Source organism: Pinus tabuliformis, chromosome X (genome assembly GCF_031772625.1).
Source record: "Pinus tabuliformis cultivar Carrire ecotype Pingquan chromosome X, CPIR1, whole genome shotgun sequence".
NCBI lineage: Eukaryota > Viridiplantae > Streptophyta > Pinopsida > Pinales > Pinaceae > Pinus > Pinus tabuliformis.
In genome coordinates, this window is record NC_142308.1 from 46,086,931 (window position 1) to 46,110,758 (window position 23,828).

The 23,828-nt window shown below is 39.5% G+C and overlaps 1 protein-coding gene across 1 annotated transcript in view; it reads right to left on the bottom strand.

Annotated features, from left to right (window-relative positions):
* LOC149138246 (DEAD-box ATP-dependent RNA helicase 10-like) overlaps positions 1-23,828 on the bottom strand; it is a 191,109-nt gene that overhangs the window by 21,957 nt on the left and 145,324 nt on the right. The window contains exons 7-8 of the mRNA XM_089450305.1: positions 654-695; positions 215-289 (exon numbers count right to left, since the gene is read on the bottom strand). Coding sequence (XP_089306431.1) covers positions 215-289; positions 654-695 — 117 coding nt within the window. The remainder of the gene's footprint in view (positions 1-214; positions 290-653; positions 696-23,828) is intronic.

Genomic DNA, 23,828 nt, shown 5'->3' on the forward strand with positions numbered 1-23,828 from the left:
TGTATACAATTTCAATTAATTCATACATATGGAAAATGGGAGCCTTAAAATCAGTTCATAGCATAGAATTTTTGGTAATAAATCGTCCATTCAAGGATCAAACAGATGGCACAATATCAAAATAAGGAGAAACTTCGGGGGAAAATGTACATAAAAACATGCCATTCAGCAATGTAGATCCCTGTCTGAAGTATGAAAAGAAGAAAACATGAACCTTATGCTTAGCAGGAACGAAAAGATAATGCTGTTTCAACGTATCCACAGTTGAGTACTTTGAAGAAACCTCAACCTGAAGACATGCATCAAATAAAGGATGAGTGAATCACCTCATTGAATTTACACTGTTAAATAGTAGATGACAGCACATACAACAAGAAAACTAAAGATAATTGCAGTTTAGCAGATAAAGTGGAACGTATACCTCACTTGACATAGCATGATTAAAAATCATTGACATTCAGAGGCCTTATTAGATATGCATGTCATCACTATGTCTTACAGAATGAACTTGACATCAGACATTGCACATAGAGAATTTTAAGACTACCTCACTAATGCTCTTACCTTTTTCATATATTTGAACAATACAAACTCTACTATTAATAACTCAAAACTATATTAATGCCATTTCAACTAAAGGAAAAAGGGTTCACCTTTGCAGGATTCTTCAAACATGCTCTCTGAAGCTTAGCCACCTGCAGAACTTAAACAAGACAAATCTGGTTGATAGATCTCTTCATTGTTAAACTTGATAAAATAGAAACAAAGAATACATTTCTAATAAATGAAAAAACCTGATATGATACTGTAAAGAGACGCAACTTTTAAAGCAAACAAACAAGAAAAACTAAAGCACAGTTTATCTGATATATAACATGAAGAATGGCATACAAACATACATGTCTATATATATATATATATATATATATATATATACACACACATATACTAAAAGAGAGGAATAGACACCCACCCTCCAACCCACACCCTACACCAATAAAGTATTTCGTTTCATTTGTAAAATTCATCATTCTCTAGAGTCTAGCCTAAGGGGTTCACTCAACCAGCTGTCGCCAATGTTGCTAAGCATTTGACTAGTTCTGTGCCAGCAGGTGCACCGTTCAAATCCCAAGTTAGGCACACTAGTCTATGCCAACATATTTATTACAGATGCCACCCACAAATGTGCGGAAGCATCCCTTGGGTTTCTCTCCAAGTTTTTCTTCGGAGAGAAAATTCACTCTGTCGAAAGCATACGACAGATTATAATTATAGTCGTGAAGATTTCAAGTCAACTGATGCCCTCCTAACTCTCTACATTGACCCCTTTTATTGATATCCAAGTGGATCGAACATCAAGTATTTCGGTATTTGGAGACTTTCTCATGCTGCAGGCTGCAGCATATGCTTTGCTGAATAAAAGAGAAAGTCACAGAAAAGTTAAATAATCCCTGGAAAATCATATGCAAGGAAGCAAATTGGAACCAAAGGTTCATTCAAACTTAGTAAGTTGCATTGAATACAAAAACAACCGTTTGTTGTAGTGTTCACTGTTAACACTAATTATATTAAGGACTCATAATTAACAACTATTGATATTGAGGTTAGGGGTTAGGTGGTTTGACCACCATAATGACTTAGGGGTTGTTAAAAATTGTGAAAAGACACGACGAACAGCTTGGGGAGACATGTATTTGGTCAAGCATTAATTAAGTCTTTATTTTCTTCCATCATCACACTGACAGGCCCATCTCTAGACAGGTCCAGAGAACCACCCGTCAAACTTATGTCATAGGGTTCGTCAAATTCAAACTTTGAGGTTTGAATTTCGGTGAACCTCAAAATAAATGTTCAAATCTGTTTTGGCTGTTTTGGTTCGTTTAAGTTCACTTTTGCTTAATTGCAATATGGCATTGTCCGTCAAGGCTGAGCCCGACCATATGTCTGTTTAGCCTATAGACATCAGTTTGGTTGATCTTTTTCTTGGCCTCTGTTTGCATATGGCGTATACACCCTCTATTCACAAATAAAATTCCCTTTGTTAGCATATGTGTGCTATGTCAGCAAAATACACTCTGTTTGCTTGTTGACTTACCAAATGATCCACCAACATAATCCACCAGCATCATGGTATGTGTGTTGCCACTTTGGTGGTTGAATGATTCAGCGTTGACATTTTCATCGACAAATAAATCTGCCCAAGTCCTCGGTGTCATTTTCATTGACAAGTAAATCTGCCCAAGTCCTCGGTATTATTCTAATCTTTTTATCTATTATAACTTTCAGTCTTTATTGGACTGAAGCCACGATATAACATTATTACATTTTAATCAATATAAAGGCTATAGATTTTACATTTTAATTAATATAAAAGCAGGTAGGTAGAGTTCCTTTGGTTGGAAATTCCTCCTTGAACCGGTTTCATCCACTATTAAATAAATCAATGTATTTTGTTTCTTTTCGCTCTAGTCTGATCCGTCCCCTCAACCTTATCAAATTCACTTAATTTTGTCATTCACATTCACTACTTGTAGATAAGATATGTGGGTATTTATTCCCTTGTAATGTATGGATTTGTATTTATGCAAATAAAATATTCAAATTTACATTGTTTCCTATGAAACAGGATTCGTCCCCCTGGCCCATCATGTCCCAAATCGGGCGAATCGGACACAATTCGGTCAGATTCGTGTCCTTCTGGTCGTGTCCGATCGGGACACGAATCCCGATTTTTGGACCACTGTGCAGCTTTAAAAGGCCAATTTGGCCATTCTAATCTCACATTCACTTTTCTTGTTGGTTGCGGCTTTGCTGTGGGTGTGTGGGAGCAAAGAGCATAGAGTGTGGGAGCATTTTCAAGGAGATTCAAGCAAAAAGTAAGTGCATTTTCTCTCTATTTTTTTGCATTTTTATTACAACAGTTTGCATGTGCATTTCTTTTACAAATTTGTGCATTTTTTGTTTATTTTTTTACAGCATCCATGGCTCAATCAAAGGCAGCAGGGAAGGGGCGAAGGAAGGGGAAGAATGTCCCCATTGGAGATGCCCCTCCTGTCTCAATTTCATCAAGGTCTGCTGCAAGTGTTTCCTTTATTGCACACCAACACATCCAGTGCTAGAGCCAGTCACATTTGATGATGGTGATACTATAGAGGGGTCATCCTCCACACCAGCAGATGCAGAGATGACTTTGGATACAAGGGAGGAGGATGCAGCAGAGGGCAATAATGGTGACCATGATGATGAGTACAGTGATGCTGATTTTGATGATGAGGATTGATGACTCACGAGCTACCTACTGCCTTGAGGCTTGTTTACTTGTAGTTGTTTTGTATTTGCTATTTCTATTTACCATTGGCATTGCACTACCTATGTAACACATTTTGAATTTAATGACTTAATGAGAAAACTACAGTATCTTACTATCTTGTCTTTCTCCTATTGGATCATTGATGAATTGAATATGTATTATGATTTATCATTTATGTCACAATTGTATTTGTATGCATAATGTTGCTTTGTAAAACTTACATCTAGATGAAGATCTATGTTTGAATCAATGAATTTGTATCATAAATGAGAATTTGTGTAAGAAATATCTAATTTTTAATATATATATATATATATATATATAACGTATATGAAAGTGTCATGTTCCGAGGGCTTAGCGTGTCTGTATCCAACACTCGAATCCTCGTGTCTCATGTCCACATGTCAGGTGACTTAGATTGTTTCCGATTAACTTGAAGTTGAAAAAAAAAAAAAAAAAAACTCAAAAGTTGTTTCCTTGATCTCCTATATCGAATTTTGTGAAGCGAGTACAAGTATAATATTTATTATAATATTATCTGATATTATAATATAAATTTATGATATTATTTAACACGTAAATATGCATTTAAACATAAATAATTTTTATGATATAATTAAAAATAGGTGAATTAAATAATTTGTAATTTATGTAAGTTAAATTATATATATATATATATATATATGTCAATTGACTACAGTAGAATCTAATGTCAAACCTCATTCGAACTTCATCGAAAAATTTGAATTTGAATCGAATTTAATCGTTGTCGAACACAAATTCAAACCCGAACCATGTGACATTGCATCAACTACCCCCCAGATTCGGCAAACCAACCAGGTTTTTATCTGAAGTTTCTTTCCTTCAACTTTTATGGTTAGGAGAGTGAAGGTTCCTTATTCCTACACCCCTCCAGGTTGTCAGCCATATCCCCTCATCCTTTGCCACTCCTCGGACAACATCATCTGCCATTGCATCAACCCTTACATGGTGATTGACAACTCCAACAATGACCCAGTATCTCATGCACACCCACACCCCACGGGGCCCTCAGTCATTAGGACCAATAAGCGTTGACATTATCTCCATCTCTCACACTATCTCACCGTCGAGATCTCAAGTGTCGGTCCCTCTTATCGTATCACAACACTTAAACCATTGTTGTGTCCTTTGGTTAGAGTTATCAATTTGCTTAGCTAGGTTCTTAATTATGCTACACTCTTTTCACTTATTTTGCTTTCAGTATTAACATAGTTGTTTTTTCCAAACTCCAACATTGTATTAAAATTACATGTACCATTTAGTCCCATTGACCTACTTTTTATTGAGAAAACTAGGGCATTAGCATTAGGTGATTTCTCTTCTATTAGTGACTGCTTGGGAATGCTTTTTACTTCTTTACATTATGATCTTCTTCTTGTTAGATTATTAGTGTTCTTCTTCATCAACCAGACACCAATGCATGAACATAAATAGACAAGAGACACAGCATGTAGGTTATGAGACGGGCCAAAACCTCTCACTTTTTGAGAAGAAAAACGTGCACAAATTCTTCTTATAGAGATTCCAATTGATGAATACCAAGACCAAGACCCTTGACCTATTAGCCACTCCAAGACCAAGCCACAAGTCCTCTTCCACCTTATCGATTACTCTCTCGGTTTCTTCTACTTCAAATCTTACATCATATGAGATCATTGTAGTTATATCAAACTGAGGTCATTGTAATGAACCTCTCCTTCCATAGTAGAACCGAATCCTTATGTCTGAGATAGTACCGAGACCTTCTTCAATACAGTATCACCAAGGCCTAGTCACATAATAGTGATCCTCTTCCTGAGAGGCACTAAATGCTTCTTTGTTGTGAGATATACCAAATCATTATGGCATAATATTGAACTGTAGGTTCTTCATGATACAGAAGAGTGACTACTTCAAAGACACTGAACTGTGGTCTATACAGAGACCAATCTCTTCCTCGTTGTCACTGTGATTTGAACTTAAGAGGGATCTGAATTCCCTTTCTCACAAAATTGTAGCCTTATAGCCTTCAAACTGTAGCCTTCATCAAGTTGGATATCCGAAACAGAGGTGATCTGAATCTTTTCGCTGCCACTATTCACCGAAATCTCAGAGACATGCAAAGTTCTAGACTATGATTTATGTGAAGTGCCTTCAGCCCATATATAGTGGTTGGTCTTCATAAATAAGCCGACATGAGATCTTTACTTTGTTTAGAGACCAACTTCAAGAGAGTGACTTGTGCTTGTCTTTATATATATATATATATATATATATATATATATATATATATTTGACACATGCTCAAGAAGAGCTCTTCATACATGACATTGACTCTTTGACTCTAATGATAAATCCTAAGGCTCTCAATGGGAGCCACTAACAAATAAAATCTCTTGCTCATGAAACCCATGAAGCAAGCCTTACAATAATAATTTTATTTTCTTCTTTACATCATTTACAAAAGTCACAATTACATGTCATTATGAAGACCGAACCTAGTTACACTTTCAACACTCCCTCTTAACTAGGGAGGTATTCATAATGGTACTTGGTCATTCTCAATATGAAGAATTTCTCATAAGAAGAGTCGGATTGGTAACCCATCTGTATAGCATCATATCAATCAGCATTGTCACATAGCAAGGCCTTGACTATTGCTGGCGAGACCAATGATTCATAGACACCATAATCATTATCTCTCAAGGTACATACTCCACTCGGGTGTTCACCGAGTGTGACCTTCTTTGCACTATTCTTATCTTGGATAGCTAGTCCTCAAAGAATATCGGTCCACGACTACTCTTATCCTGAATGCCCTATCTCATCCTCAAAGAGTATCAGATGCCAAGTGATTACCCAATCCTCCATTTTGTCTTCCTAGGTGAAGACCAGAATGATGTGTTTATCTCTCCCTCTCAATTAGGGAGGACATATCAATTCAAATAAAGGAATGTACTCATTCCTACAGAAGGAAAGTACCTAAGCTCCCTCTTGGCCTAGGAATTTCCAAGTCTCTTCCAAGTAAAAAACTTGTTTTCATGCTCCCTCTTAATTAGGGACCTACAACAACTCCTCACCAAGTTGCTTGAAGAGCACCTTTCTTCGATGTCATGAATTTCTTTGTCAAGGAGTCTTCATCTATTGTGGATTCTTCATAGGGCATAAACAATCCATCACTTTCATCCATGGGTCAGTCATGTCATTATTCCTTTCATCAAAAAGTGATCCATTAGTCTTCATCTGGCCTTGCTTTATGTCATGTTGCCTTCTTCATTCCATATTTTCCAGAAAGATCTTGCATCCTTCTATATGGTCCTCTTGGAAGTCATCCACAGTTATTCCCTTTGGCAGTCCTGCATAAGCCCATCCAAATATTTGTTCAAAAATAAGAAATGAACAATTAAATCAAAATTACCTTTGTGATGGTCTTTCATCATGACATCTTCCAGTTTACACTAGCATCCTGCATACATGTTGACATATCTCCCAAAGATATCCATTGTCAATGGTCTCCATCTTTTTCGAACTTTCATCAAAGCCTGCATATCTTTCCAGGAGATTTCCTAGTCAAATCTTCTAGTCCTCAGATGTTGATTACATTTTCCATGGTTGCATAGTCCATGATCTCTTCCTTCCTTTCTTCACACATTTCATTCCCAGGAACTTCCAATTAGAGTTTTCTTCTAAAGTACTGCCAACCACCTCATTTTCATATGATATATTATGTTGATTTCATCTAGTGTGACCTATGCCTTCCTGCATCTTTTCAAAGGAGGAGATTGTTTTCCTTTGATCATGCTTATCAAGATAGATCATAGTAGTGATCCATGTTACCTGCAACCATATGACATGAAATTATAGTATTGAATACAAGCATACATACCTCATTTACCTTTAGGTCATCTAGGCTTCTTTCAACAACTTCCTTGATTGAAAAGATCTTCAACCCCTTGATCTGCTTTATTTCTTATGTCATCATACCATCATCCCATGAATTCCACAAGCCTGATGAAACACTTGCTTCCACTCTAGATCGGTAAATCCTTCAAAGAGGATTCCATCAGAGAATCTTGAGGATTTTTCATATCCCTATCTAGCAGATGTTTCCCTTTAACTTGATGTATGATGAGACTTGTCCTAGATGACTTCTTCCTTTCCTTCAGATTCCAATGAGGTTCCCAAGAGCTATAACCTTCACAGTTGACTATCATAGATTTTGTTCCAGTTGTCCTTCATGTTTCCCTATGGTTATATCATGAGCTCTTGCTTCTAATGATTTTCCTCTTTCAGCTTTCTCCACTTCTTCGGTGAAATGGATTTCTTCTCTATCTTCCTTGTTATTGCCCTTCTTGTACTTAGGACAATCTTTCCTATAATGCCTATAGCATTGAATCTTAGCTATGAGGACCAAATTTTCCAAACTTCCCTTTCCTTCCTGCAAATGTTTGAATCCTTTCATTTTAACCTTCAACACTTTTTGCCCTCAACCTGTCTTCTTCTATCTTGCATAGAAACCACAAGTTGAATGGGATAGCCTTCTTATCATCATAGACATTTGTTACCTTGTTCATCAATTAGTTGTAAGAAGATTATTTCATCCCAGATCTTGCAATTGAGATCTTATGAAGATAACCCTTTATCCTTTGATACCTTCAATTTGTGTAGATCAGATCCAAGTGATATGATCCTCTTTATCACATCTTCAGGGAATAATTCTACTAGCTTATCTCATATATATATATATATATATATATAGAGAGAGAGAGAGAGAGATAGATATATATCTTTGATGTCTCCAATACTGCTATATAAGGGGACCTTTCATAAAAATCCCTTTCCATGTATTCAGAGGAGACCTTTTCATTGATATGTTCAATGACTTTACCTTCTTCGAGGACTATGTCTATCCTCCTTTATCCATGCAAGGAATTTCGATGACCCAACCAACTTATAAATCTCCTTGCAAAACGAAGTCATTTTACCAAATTTGACTATAGAATGAAAGATACTTACTTGACAAGTGAAGATGAAATCTTCAACTTGATCACTTTGATGGTGGTGGTTGAAGAGGATGTATCAGTGCCCATTTTTGGATGATCTTCTTCCAAATGAAAAGCCCTTTTTCAATAAAGGAGATTGCTCCTTTTATGATGTCAACGCCTTTAGATCTAGCTTCCTTTGTTGATGGTGATTGATGAGGATGTTTTGATGCTTCCTCGAATGATCTTCTTCAAGGATAAGGAGGGGATCCTTGCTGCAACGATAGGCAGCGTGCCTTATAGCTTTTCAAGATGATGATAATGCCTTCTCGCCTTCAAGATACTTCGACTTCTTTGGTAGGGAATGAGTGCAGATCATAAATGCTTCCAGGCTTTCGACTTTCTCCAAGATGATGTGATCTTCATCTTTAAAGTACTTCGAGCTACCTTGCTTTGTAGATAACTTGATAAGGGCCTTTGTGGTCTTTTGATGATGACTATAGGATCCAACACTTTCGCTGGTGTAGTCCAAGCCCTCAGATCTTAGATGGGTAGATCGAACAGTTATCGGGCGGAGGAGGTACTTGAAGGATAACGCCCGGGAGCAGTTTTTACCCAAGCGGAAATGGTTTATATCGGGCGGTCATCGAGCGGTAAGTGGTAAAGGTCGAAGCCCGCCCGATTCCATTCCTCGAGCGCCACGTAGCAGCGGAGGAGATGAACCGAGAGCAGACCTGCCGATATTTATGAGCGCGGGTGTATAATTTTGAAGTCTGATTTATGGCCAAAGTGGCGCAAGAGGAGACGTGACCATCAGAACTAAAACAGGGGACATTTCCGTGAAAATAGTAGCAGTGCAACTCAAGGCTAACACTAGCTCCTTCTGGGGATGAAAGCCTCCCTATAAGGTTTCAAGAACTGCAGACTACTGCCTTTCCAGTAACAACCAAAACAAACTTATCTCCTATTGTTCCATTGGGCATGGAGTTTATTTGCATAGAAAACAATATTAAGGCCTTAAAGCCTCATATGAAGTAAAGTTTCAAAAACCGCCCATTGACTGGGCCATCAAAAACACCTTCCCCCTTCAAATTGTGCAGAATGAAAGTATTGTTCATCTGAACTTGAGCAATGACAAACGGTCCCATCCATAAGGCATCAAATTTACCATGGTTGCCCTTCTTTTCCATCAATGCATCCCATTTGAGAACGCAGTCACCAACTTGAAAACTATCCATTTTTGCCTTTCTATCAAAGGTTTCTTTGATCTTCTTCTTATGAATTCTTGACTTCTCAACCAGTTGTTCTCTAATCTGTTGTAATTCAACCAAATTATCCATTCTCCTCGCCATGTCGTTCTCTTCATCCTGTTCTTCTTGCAAGAATTTGGCCACAGGGAGAATCAACTAGATAGGAAAAACAGCATCAGCGCCATAAACCAACTTAAATGGAGAATTTCCTATGGACTTCTTGTTGGTAACTCTGTCAGCCCACAGTGCAAACTTAAACTTGGAATCCCAGTTCTTTTTGTTGTCCTCCAGCAGTTTTTTGATTATCCTTACAAGACTCTTGTTAGATGATTCTGGCAAGCCATTGCCTTGAGGATAATATGAGGTAGAATGCACCAATATAATGCCCATGGATTCACACATGTCCACCAATTCTTCTGCCCTGAAAGCTGCTGCATTATTAGTGACTAGTTTGGTTGGGCAACCAAATCTAGTGAAAATATTCTCATTCAAGAACTTTACGATAACCTGATGATTAGCATTTTTAGTGGGTATAGCCTCCATCCATTTGGTGAAATAATCAATGGCTACCAAGATCCATTTGTGATGGCCACTGGAATGTGGATTGATCTCACCTATGAAGTCCAAGCCCCATTGCTGGAAGGGACCATTGGCGTGTACTGGCTTCAAGGGCAGAGATTTTAGCTGTTGTCTTCCCACAAACCTCTGACATTTGTCACAAGACTTCACAAAAGAAAACACATCAGAGAACAAAGTAGGCTAATAATACCCAGCTCTCAGGATCTTGTGGGTTGTGGTTTTCCAATAATGATGCCCTCCACAGATGCTAGAATGGAATTGGTGCATGACTTCCACAGATTGTCCTTTGTCTAGACATCTCAAGAGGATCCCTGATGGGTCTTTCCAATAAAGCAGGTTTTCATTAATGCAGAATTTGGCTGATATGAGCTTAATGGCCCGGGCTTGACTTGAGCTATGCCCTGGAGGGACTTCTAGCTTCTACAAAAAATGAACTACATTGGAATACCATTCACAGGTGGCTAGATTTTCAGCCAAAGACTGATTCTGCTCTTGCTCTTCTGCTGCTTCCTCTATCCACTCACCACCTAAATTTGAACCCATGCAATTGATGTCTAACAAACTGCAATTTTCCTCAGCCATAAGCTTAGCCAAGCCCTGGCCTTTGACAAGCTTGGTGGGCTTCACCTTTATGTTGAACTCTATGAATTTTGCAATCCATTTAACTCTCTTTCCATCAATATCTGGCTGAGTTAGGACATCTTTCACTGAGGTTGAAGGTACATACGCAACCACTTTGGAATGCAGAATATAAATTATGAATGCTTTTAAAGATTTTATGAGAGCATAAGCTTGTTTTTCAATAAGGTCATACCTTAGTTTATCATCCCTCAGAGTTTTGCTGAAAAAGGCCATAGGGTGCTCTACACCTTCATCCTTTTTCTGCAATATAACTGCTACAAGTGTATCATAAGAGGCAAAAGAGAAGATATAAAACTCCCTAGTATAATCTGGACTGATTGGAGTGAAAACTTCCATGATAGCTTGTTTGATGGCTTCAAAAGAGCTTCTTGCACCATCTATCCATTTTATTTTTGATCCTTTCTTCAGTAGGTAAGTGATGTGCTTCACTAGCTCTGCAAAGTTTGGAATAAACCTCCTGACAAAGTTAATCCTACCCAGGAAAGATTGAATGTCCCTTTTTAACCTTGGGATGGACAATGTCTGAATTGCTTGAACTCCTGCTGAATCGATCTTCACACCTTCAGCAGAAACAATATGTCCCAGAAGTTTGCCTTCTTCTAGAGAAAAATGTGACTTCTTTGGGTTCACAGAAATTCCAAACTGTTTGCATTTTAGAAACACCTTCTTCAAATGCTACAAATGGTCCTTATGACTGCTAGAAAACACTGTTATGTCATCAAGGTAAATAAGGACAAACTTGTCCTTCTCTCCCACAAAGGCTATGTCCATGGCCCTCTGAAAAGTAGTCCTAGGATTCATCAATCCAAAAGGCATCTTGGAGTACATGAAAGTGCCCCAAGTAAAAGAATGTTGAATGAATTAATTTCGAATGAGCAAACAGCTCAATCATAATACAGAGATATTTACAATAATAGAAACATCAGGTTTCTATGTAGAATATAGAAACACTCAGTTTCATCAAAGAAATTGCTAAAAGAATATAAATAGCAACAGCTAAAAGGAATGAGCATTAAATGCTAAATAGGAATATTCTAATATATTCTAATACCCTCCCTTAATGCTCAATCTATTTACAACACCAATAGACCCTCTGAATTTTACAAATTTATCAGGACCAAGAGGCTTGGTGAAGATGTCGGCGGGCTGCTCTGTTGTAGGAACATATTGCAACTGAACTGAGTCGTCTTCAACAAGCTGGCGAATGTAGTGGCAATGAGTTTCCACATGCTTTGTTCGTTCATGAAAGACAGGATTCTTGGCAAGTTTGAGCACTCCCTGATTATCACAAAACAAAGAAGTAGGCCCTGTCTGAGAAACATGCATATCTGCCAGCATACGTCGAAGCCAAACTGCCTCACAGGATGCCTTAACTGCTCCCCGATACTCGGCTTCTGTTGAGGAGAGAGCCACTGCCTGTTGCTTCTTACTAGTCCAAGTAACAGCGCCGGATCCTAGATTAAACACATACCCAGCTGTAGATTTACGGTCATCAACCGAACCAGCCCAGTCAGAATCAGTGTAACCACTGAGAATAGGATTGGAACTTCGAGTGTATAGGAGGCCATAATCAGAAGTGCCACGCACATATCGTAGCACACGCTTTGCTGCTTGCCAATGATCAGCTTTAGGAGCAGACATGAAGCGAGAAATGTAGCTTACTACAAAACTGATGTCAGGTCTGGTAGCAGTAAGATAGATGAGACTGCCCACTAATTGCCTGAATAAAGTTTCATCCACAAGGGGAGAGGATGACTGAGCTGAAAGTTTGAGCCCTGGTTCCATAGGAGTCGTGGCCGATTTGCAATCCTGCATTCTGAATCTGTCCACAAGATTTTTGGCATACTTGGACTGAGAGAGAAAGATCTGATTTTCAGTCTGCCAAACTTCAACCCCCAGACAATAATGAAGAAGCCACAAGTCTGTCATCTCAAAAGTTCTGCATAAATCTTGTTTGATCCCATGGATCAAATATGCAGAGCTGCCAGTGATGATAAGATCATCCACATAGACAACCACAAACAAGATATCATCACCAGTATGCTTGATATACAGGTTTGCATCAGAAGGGCTCCGCTGAAAACCCTGATCTGTCAGGTACTGATCAATTTTCATGTACCAAGCCCGAGGAGCTTGTTTCAATCCATAGATTGCTTTAGCTAACCGACACACTTTCTGTTCTTGACCAGCAACCTTGAATCCTGGAGGCTGTGTCATATAGACTTCTTCTTGGAGATCACCATTTAGGAAAGCACTTTTTACATCCATCTGATGAACTTTCCAATTGAACTGAGCTGCTAGGGCAAGAACAAGCCTTATGGTACTCATCTTGGCTGTAGGAGCAAAAGTCTCCTCATAGTCGATGCCTTCCTTCTGTGAAAATCCTCGAGCCACAAGCCGAGCTTTATACTTGTCTATGGTTCCATCAGCTTTGTATTTCACTTTATACACCCATTTGCAGCCTATGGGCTTTTTGTCTGCAGGAAGATCAGAAAGTGTCCATGTGTGATTCTTCTGAAGACTCTGGAATTCGGCTTCCATAGCCTGTTCCCACTCAGATGTACCCTTAGCCTCTGAATAGGTTTGAGGCTCAAAAGTACTGTGCAGGTTAGCCATAAGAGCAAAATTGACTGTAGACTGTTGTCTGTTCTTATGTCTAGAAGTTCTGCCTTCAAGGAGCTCATCATCCCGGAGATCACCAATGGTTTTAGCCCACCATTTTGGCCGAAGAGTAGAAGAAGCAATAGCAGAAGTAGAGGAACCAATATCAGGAGGAGGTGGAGGAGACTCAAGAGCAATAGGGGCGGCAAGAGGAGGGTTATTTTCTGGAGGAAGCTCAGATAGAGTATGATCAAATACTGATGCTACATCATCCCTCCCATCAGGTGGACCGACCGGAAGAAGTACACTGTGAGGCTGATCCTCAGAACACTGCTTAGAAGAAGAAGACTGAAAAAATCCTCTGTCTTCATCAAATACTACATCCCGACTGAAGCTAAGACGACCAGTGGCTATATCTATTAGCCTATAGGCTTTGTGATGATCACTGTACCCTGTCATCATGAGTTTCTGGCTTTTGGAATCCAACTTAGATCGCTTAGCAGCTGGAATCCAAACATATGCAACTGAGCCAAATACTTTGAGATGACTGATCTTAGGCTTTCGGCCAGACCAAACCTCTTCAGGAGTCTTCCCTGTAACAGCCTGAGTGGGAGATCTGTTAAGAAGATAAACAGCAGTAAATACTGCTTCAGCCCAGAATTTGTTTGGAACACTCCTGTGTTGTAGCATGGAACGAGCCATTTCAACAACCGTGCGATTGCGACGCTCGACAACACTGTTTTGCTGAGGAGTGTAAGGAGTGGTTAATTGTCGTTTGATGCCATGAATATCACAGAAGTTGGCAAACGCCGAAGAACAAAATTCCCCCCCATTGTCGGTCCTAAGGGTCATGATGTTACAACCAGATTCTTTCTCCACTAATGTTTTAAACTTCTGAAAGGTACTAAGAACATCAGATTTATTTTTTAAAAAATATACCCACATCTTTCTACTGAAATCATCTACAATAAGTAAAAAATATTTGCAAGCAGTGATAGAGGCTGTATTCATAGGTCCGCAAATATCAGCATGAAGTAACTGAAGTACCTTAGATGCGCGCCAAGATTCTCCATTTTTGAATGAAGACTGATGTTGCTTTCCCGCTTGACAGGCGCTGCATACCCCCAACTGCTGAGTCTGAATATCAGGTAATCCAGACACAAGTCCCTCCCTAGAGAGCTGAGAGAGATACTGCATATTGAGATGCCCATATCGCTGATGTCATAGAGTGCTAATAGGAGAAATACGTGCTGCTAGAGCCACTTCTGGAGAGTCACCGGTGTCAAGTAGCCTGTATAAACCATGATCTTCTAGGCCAACAGCAACTGTTAAACTAGACTCCCTGTCAATAATGGAGCACTTGTGGGTACTGAACACTACATCAAGTTGAGGAGAATTCCTCATAATCTGGCTGACAGATAGCAGATTAATTTCCATACCAGGAACATAGTATACATTCAGAAATATAAGTGTGCGCCCACCAGACTGAATTTGAACTGTACCTCTGCCAGCTACTGTGTACTTTTCACCTCCGCCAAATACCACGGAATCACTAAAAGGTGAGAAGTGAATAAACCAGTCACGCCTGTGAGAAAAATGACGTGATGCGCCAGAATCAATGTACCATGCAGAGGAAGGAACATGGTCTGAAGACCTTTTAGCCATAAAGGCGTAAAAGGCAGACTCTGTCTGCTCTGAATGTTCTGCAACATTGGCTGTCTGATGTGGCCCTCCCTGTTTCCTCTGTTCAGAAGCAATCCTCTGTCGGCAATCTTTCTTCATGTGACCGAACCTGTGACAGTAATTACACTGCACACTTTTCTTCCGAGCAAGATCAAAAGGCTGAGAGGAGCCTTTCTGCTGAAAGGACTGAGAGGACTGATATTTTGCAAAAAATGCATTTTCCGAGAACACTGATGAAGCACTACTACCAAACTGTTGTTTCCACCGATCCTGCTGCAGAAGTTTGGTACATAAATCTGGAAACTTCAGATCAACATTTGTGGTGGTAATGTTGAGTGTTTCAATGAAGTGTTCATAAGATTTCGGTAGACTTTTCAAAGTAATGACTACCATATCTTCCTCCTCCATGGTCCGACCAATGGCTTCGAGCTGATCTCGAATGTCTTTAATTTTGTTGAGATGTTCCTGTAAAGACATATGTTCGTCCATCATGATGGAGAACAACTGATTTTTGAGAAAAAAAGCTCTGCTTTTATCAGATGTCTCATGCAATTCTTTCAACTGTTGCCAGATTTCAGCAGCTGTCTTGCCAGAAGGGATCTGTGGTAACTGATCATCAGCGACAGAGAGCTTGAGAAGCATAACAGCCTCTCGATTTCGATCATCAAATTTATCTTGATCGGTCCCGGCTGTACCTGGACGAAGCTCTTTGCCCAAAATGAGTTGATCAAGACGCCTGTACTCAAAAATGGTCAACATTCTTTGTTTCCAAATGTTATAGTTGCTGCCATTAAAGCGTTGATTTCCTTCTAACATCAGATTGGTAAGTGTGGCCATTTTCACAAAGAAAATACAGAAGTATGACACACAAGAACAATGTAGCTGACTGTTTATCCTGGTGTAAATTAAAGAACAGACTTTGTCCTGCTAAAAAAAAATTTTACCCAGCAAAGATATCTCTCCAGTCTAAAACAATGGTAATACTGCTAGCACAAAATATATATTTCTGAGAATACAGTTTCCCACAGGAGAATGCAAGTCTACCACACGTGTATAGCTTGTAAAGGAGGCTGTCAGGATCACAAAAAAATTCCGCTGATAAAAATTCCGGCAACCAGAACCACAAATACCACGGATAAAAATTCCGGCAAGCACCACGGATTGGTAACGCTGATAAATCAAATACGAATATCTAAACAAGTTGGCCCACGTGAGCTATCAAGGCTTCACGTCACGTCTCAGCTGTAAACGACTCAGAGATATACGTCTCAGCTATATACGGCTCAGCTATATAGATCCACAGGTGTATGCGCTATATAGATTCATTGGTCGGAAATATATATCCACGGGTTTCAACTGTATATATGGACCACGGGTTTCAAATATTTATCCTCAGGTTTGAAATATAAATGAACCACGGGTTTCAAATATGTATCCACGGGTCTGAAATATATATCCACGGGTTTCAACTGCCACGGGTCGGAAATATATATCCACGCCAAAATATATATCCACAGGTTTCAAATGTGTATCCACGGGTCGGAAATATATATCCACGGGTTTCAACTGCCACGGGTCGGAAATATATATCCACGCCAAAATATATATCCACAGGTTTCAAATGTGTATCCACGGGTTTCAAATGTAAATCCTCGGGCTTCAAAATGAATATCCACGAGTTTCAAAAATACACGCGTATCCACGGGTTTGACAGCTTTGAAAATAAAACCACGAATTTGCCCGCAGATCGAATTTTCAAACCACGAGTCTGACTTTCAAAAAAACAAATGAGTTTTGAGAGAAAACACCTGGATCACGAATGCTGAGAAATTCCATGTTGTGGTCGAGTAGCCGCCAGGTGAAGAAGAAGATAGCCGGATCCACGATTCCAAGCAAAACTGGCCAGCCAAAAAAAAATTCCGCTCCCACGAAAACAGTCACCGCCACAAAGTTATTTCCTTAATAAAATGATCATGCAAGGGAAGAATCCATTTATGTATCGAGATGGACGACTGTAAGCTTTTATCACAGCGAGCAAAGCCGAGGCTAAGACTCAGTGAAGGTTGCCTGGCTTACAGAGGGCTCGACCTTAGAAAGGACTCAAGAGATTACGATGCAGAGAGAATTATTGTTCAAGAAATCTCTTAACCTTGCTCTGATACCATAAAAGAATGTTTAATGAATTAATTTCGAATGAGCAAACAGCTCAATCATAATACAGAGATATTTACAATAATAGAAACATCAGGTTTCTATGTAGAATATAGAAACACTCAGTTTCATCAAAGAAACTGCTAAAAGAATATAAATAGCAACAGCTAAAAGGAATGAGCATTAAATGCTAAATAGGAATATTCTAATATATTCTAATACCAAGGAGTAGTGAAGGTAGTCTTTTCCTGATCTTCTGGATGTACAGCAATCTGATTGTAACGTGAAAATCCATCTAAGAAAGACATGACTCTAGCCCATGAAACTTTTTGCAGCAAGTGTTCCATCTTAAGCAGGGGGTAGTTGTCTTTTTTAGAGCATTTGTTCAGATACCTGAAGTCAACGCAAAGCCTGATTTCTCCATTCTTCTTTCTTACTACCACAAGGTTAGCTATCCACTTTGAATACCTTAGGGGAACTATGATCTTGGCATCCAATAGCTTCTTGATTTCCTTTTCAATCAAAGGCAAAAAGAGAGGGCTAATAGGTCTTAATTTCTGCTTAAAAGGGATGGTGTTCTTCTCCAGTGGAATCTCATGTTGAATGATGTTGGTGTCATAGATCTTAAGATCATTATACTCCCAAGCAAAAATATCAGCAAATTGTTTCATCAGGGTGCAATACTCGGAACTTTGGGCAGAAGACAAGTGAGTGGACAGACTTATTTACTTTGGATGGGTTGGACTCCCTACATTATGTCTATGAACTGCAGACTCATTTTCTTTTTTGGCAAGCTTATAAGGTACATCATTATGATCAAACAGGTTCTCTAGGGGCACCAATCCTTTGGGTATATGGTTACTAGGCAGTTGAACAATGCTATCCTGACCAATCTCGTCTTTTAGCTTGGACTGGTTGCATTCTTCAATGGTTTCGTTTTCTTGGTCAATGTGCATTTCAGCAAAATTCATCAATGACTTGTAAAAACCTTAATTTCATCATCATCTTCAAAAAAATTCCAGTGTTTGACATTGTCAGGCAGAGATGGTCTATATTTCACGTAAACTTCATAAGTCAATTTAGGAGGCAAAGGAGGAAAAAACGTGCTAGCAGACATAGCAAGGGAATCATCAAGTTGGTTCTTCATTCTAGGGATGTAAGAAATGCTAAAACTATTAAAAGAACCCTTGAGCTTCCATACTTCATCTTTGTATGCTTTCAACCTTGGATGCTTTACTTGGAAAGTTTTGTTGACCTGCTGAATGATAAGGTCTGCATCTCCAAACACCTTCAGACCTTTGATGCCAATTTCTTTAGCAGCGTTTAAGCCCAATATCAAGGCTTCGTACTCTGCTAAGTTATTTGTGACCTGAAAAGTTAACCGGTTTCCTAAGCTGCATGGAGGCCAACTGGGATTCTTCAATCTGAAGAATACAGACTCCAAAATCAATGTCGACAACATAGATGGGATGATTAGTGGAATTCCTTTCATCATTGATGATATAAGCCAACTAAGCTTCTCTGTATAATCTCCTACTCTCACCTCCAAAAACTGGGATAGTAGCATATCACAGATCATTTTGCAATGTTCCACCTAATCTCTTGATCCAACATCTGGAAAGCAACATGCCAAACTTGGTGGGTACATCTGCTACCACAATATCCATCATCATGCTCTTCCTGGGCAGCTGAGACAAGGTGATGGCTAGGTCTTTGATTAACCCCAAACATTTCACTTTTCTAGAGTCAAAAGAAAACAGGTCATGATAAGACTTGGTAATGTCAAGACCCAACTCATCCATGACAGCCTTGGGCATTGGATTATGGCTGGCTCCTGTGTCCAAAAGGCAATTGTGAAGTATTTTGTCATGGATAGTCAGAGACATAGAATGATGGGGAGCTGTCATCACAATTTTCAATCATTGGGCTGAAAACAACAGTTGGTTTGTCGTCTTGCAAATTTACATAGTCAATGGAGGCTTGGATGGCTTTAGGCTCAAGGGCCTTGAGGATAGATCTCTTGAAGGACTCATTCTTCACTAGTTCAATCAAAGGTATAGGTATGCTTAGCTTTTGAATTTTTGATTCAAAACTAAAAAGAGAAAGAGACTTGTCAAGGCCTCTTACCTCGTGAGCTGGAGCTTTGAGGATGATGGAATCAACTGCGAGTCGTTTCTGCTTATTAGTTTGTTGTATTGCAGGGACAGCAACTCTCCGAACAGGAGTTTCCTTGGCATTATTCATCTTCAACCTCAGATCATATCTGTGTTGATCATCAGTTTGCATAACAGCTCCACCATCCCACTCTTGGCTGATTTGGTCATTGAATAATGACTTTTCATAGGCAGCTAAGGTCAAAAAGGAGGCACTGCCTTTGTCTTCCAAACAATGGATCTCATCATCTTCTTCAAACTGCTCTTCTTCCATGACTACATTTTGGAAAGGGGTCTTAACCCTTTGGTCTTCATTGGCATTTTTGCTTCTTTGCAGAATCTGCAACTGCTCATTAGTTCTTCTATATGGATTTGGATATCTAGGAGCAAAGGTATTAGGAACTCTTCCTTTCCCAAGGTGCTGCTCAACCTTTAATTTGGAGATTTCAAAAGCTAATGACTCTATCATCTTGGTCATTTTATCTATCTTGGGATCTGAAGATGATGAAGATTTGCCCCTCTGTCTCCTTCTATCAATATTCCCCTTGAGCTTCTCTGTGGCCATAATGTTTGATTCTACTTCCAAGGCTGCATCCTGCATATCAACCAAGGTAGCACATCGTCTCTCCCTCAACAGTAGACAGAAGTCAGAATCAAAGGCATTGGCATAGGTGAGTTTAGCAGAGGTAGTGGTGGGTTTTACCTCAGCTGCTATCTTATTGTACATGCGGTTAAACCTCTTATTAAAATCGGACAACTCACCATTTTCTCTCTTTAAGTTCCCAAACTCGGTGTGGTAGTAGAGTAGATCCTTCTTATCCCCCCAATGCTTTAGGAATGCATCATCTAAAGCCTCAATATCTGTTATAGACCTTGGGGTTAGTTCTCTGAACCATTTTCTAGCCTCTCCATCTAGACTTTGGACAAAGACTCTCATCCATACATCATCTTCACTAATGTCTAGGTTATCAGCATAACTATAAAATGATTCAAGATGTTCCTCAACTGTAACACCTTCAGTCCCAGTGAACTTAGGCATATACTTCTGATATTCTCCAGTAGGCATGGCATTCAAAGGAGTGGGCAGTACTAGGGGTCCATACCTAGCAGCTATGATTCTTTCCATTTTGGTAGGTGTTGCCATAGCTGTGGTGGCTATAAGGGTACTGGAAGTCTGAATGACAGAGGGTTGAGAAGTGACCGATAGGATTAAAGAAGTATGATGGATAGGAGGAGAGGCTTCCTTTGGGCTTACAACGAAAGAAGAACCTAAAGAATAAGGAGCTCTATGAATCTCTGAGATTTTTCTTCACTGCTAGTATTAGATGCTATACTCTCAACATGTATTTGTTCTATTACAAGATTTTCTTGAAGAGATATAGAATATTGTTTAGAGCTACCTGAACCTGATGATCCTTTCTGCAACCCCTTTCTTTCTTTGATGGTTTTTTCAGGGTCAGGTACTGGGTCAGCTCATGGATTTTGAGGATTTCTCCGAGTATGCCTCACAAACTGAGCCAGAACTATGGAGTGGAGTCGTCAAAAGGTTCGTCCTCCAGTAGAGTTGCCAAATAGATGACTACAACCCAAACAGTGTCCAGACTCTGTCTATTATCAAAGCTAGATCTGTGTCGTCCCCCAAGGAAGCTAAGCTTCAGTCTCCTCTTCCCAACAACGGCGCCAATTATGTTAACACTCCAGGAAACTCTCTTAGGTTGTAGCTTGGAGATGCCTGGCAACATATAAATCTTCAATATCGTTCTCTGAACTACTGGAATGGATTGGGGTTTGGATCAAGTCAGATGATTGTTCAACTCTGTTTTCACTCAAGACATGCATGAACACCCTCAGCTTGACAAGGCTTTCAACCATTAATGCTCAATAGTTTATAGATTCAATGAATAGATGGAGAATCCTAACTGTACCGGCAGATACATACATAAACACATATGAATGGCTAGCTACAAAAAGTAAATGAAGCTTGCAAATCTAGTTTATCAATGCAGAGATAAGATGACAGTTATCTGGCATTAGATACAGAAGAAAACATGAATAACCTATTCAAGCACAAGCTTAAAACACAGGAGAAGATGGGAATTGAACATGTAACAGCAAAAGAAGCTTTGCATTACTGGAATGAAGATGAGACACTGGGAGGAACAGAGTATTCACAGTCCCCAAAAGTTGAACCTCTATTCCTTCGAACTTTCGACCATTTATAGGCTTTTTACAATACTCTCAAAGTCTCTGAGGCTCGAGATGTCTTAATCTGTCCCCTTTGTCTTCTAACTACTTGATGCCATAACTAGACAAACATGAGCTCAGAGAGCTCTCTTTCTAACAAATACGGTAATCAAATTCTAGTAATTTCGCCGCGCTGTCATGTGGTTCACTCGTGCAGCGTGCCAGCGCGTTCCATGATCATTTCTGTTGGTTCTGCTGCATCGTGCTGTTGTTTTTCCCCTTTTAGGCCATGCATTCTGTTATTTCAGTTCATTGTCTGAACTATCCAAAACACTGACAAAGCCAACAAATTTTCTCCCCGGGCGACTGGTGGGAAGTGGGGTACGGAGGCCGTTGGATGGTGGTCAGGTGGCGGAGGATGAACTATGGTGATCGTGAACGAGGGTTGTTGGATCGGGAGGAATGGACAGAGGAGATCAATCCCCGAAGGCTTGAAGTCGTGGCGGGAGTGGAATAAGTCCGAGCCGTTAAATCTTAGATGGGTAGATCAAACGGCTATCAAGCGGAGGAGGTGCTCGAAGGATAACGCCCGGGAGCGGTTTTTACTCAAGCGGAAATGGTTTATATCGGGCAATCATTGGGCGATAAGTGGTAAAGGTCGGAGCGCGCCCGATTCCATTCCTCGAGCGCCACGTAGCAGCAGAGGAGATGAACCAAGAGCAGACCCGTCGATATTTATGAGCCCGGGTGTATAATTTTTTAGTCCGGTTTATGGCCAAAGCAACGCAAGAGGAGACGTGGACCATCAGAGCTAAAACAGGGGAAATTTCAATTAAAATAGCAGCAGTGCACCTCAAAGCTAACAGGTCACATGGAGAAGCCAAGGCCAAAAAAGAGAGCATCCAAAGTTAAAAAGTTACCAAGATCAAAGAAGATAACACCCAAATTAATATAAACACCACAATCAATGAAGAAAACAACCAAATTTATTTAAGACACTGAGATCAAATAAGCAGTGTTGCGAAAATCGCGATTTTTTGAGTTTGGAGATATTATCGCCCGATTTTTATGCTAAAAAATTTTTCACAAAAAATCACGCGATTTTTGGGGAAAAAATCTTTGGGGAGAAAAAAAACCAAAAAAAAAGAGGAGGCAGCGGTGACACAACCTACCCAAGGTACCCCTGTCACCAATAGAGGAGGTGATCTACCTCTTGTAGCTCCTAGTTCTTCAGCTTCTAGAGCACAGCAGAGTCCACTACCAACTCCACCGGCATCTACATCTAGAGGGGCAAAGGAAATCAGTAGTATTAGACTTTAGTTATTTGGTTCATTTCATTGTATATGACATTATGACTCATGATATGTGATACCTTATTATATTTTTTGTTGATATTTTGAGGCTGAGTTAGACTCAGGAGTCAGGACTTACTATTCAAGACATGATTCACTATTATGTGTGATGTAGCACTAGAAATGATATTACACATCTTATATATTAGTTCTTTTATCATATTTATGTGTCAATGTATTTATTTTATGTTGTAGATGCTTTAGATATTAAAAATTTTGAAAAAAAAAAAAATGAATATTTTTGTATGTTACAATTTTTTCTCGATTTTTAGCGATTTTTTTCCAATTTTTACGATTTTTTCCCCTCGCCGATAATATCCCGATAACGATTACTGCAACATTGCAAATAAGAGAGCATCCAAATTTATAAAAGACACCATGATCAAAGAAGAGAACATCAAAATTACATAACATGCAGACTCAATGGCCTGCCCTTAGCTCAACATTCCATAGTTTTAAAAACAGGCCTGGTTCGACTTGGAACTGGTCAACTGGCCAAGTTGATAGGTGAAGTTGATTCAGCCTTCAACTCTGCTTAGGGGGACACTGTAATCCAACTCTGTTCTGGACAGGCCAAGTCACCACCAGACCCCAGCAGAAAACAGAGATAGGATAACAATGTAATTCTGGGATTGAGCATTTGGTCCCTGATGATGATCACTGTGAGGGATCAAAATGTCGAGATAAAGACCAATAGTAGCACAAATTCCTCTCTTTCGCTAAAATTTGCCATGACCCATTTTCTCGTATTTTGTTTGCCCAATTTATATTCAACAGAATATTGTGACAGTGATGAAAAATTAGAACATAAATTTTATTTTTACATTCCTAAATAGCGTTTTATTGTTTTGCCAGTTTTGAAATTTTAACCCAATTGCAAAGTCACTCGAGATAAACAGCTCTCCTGTGCCACGATCTTG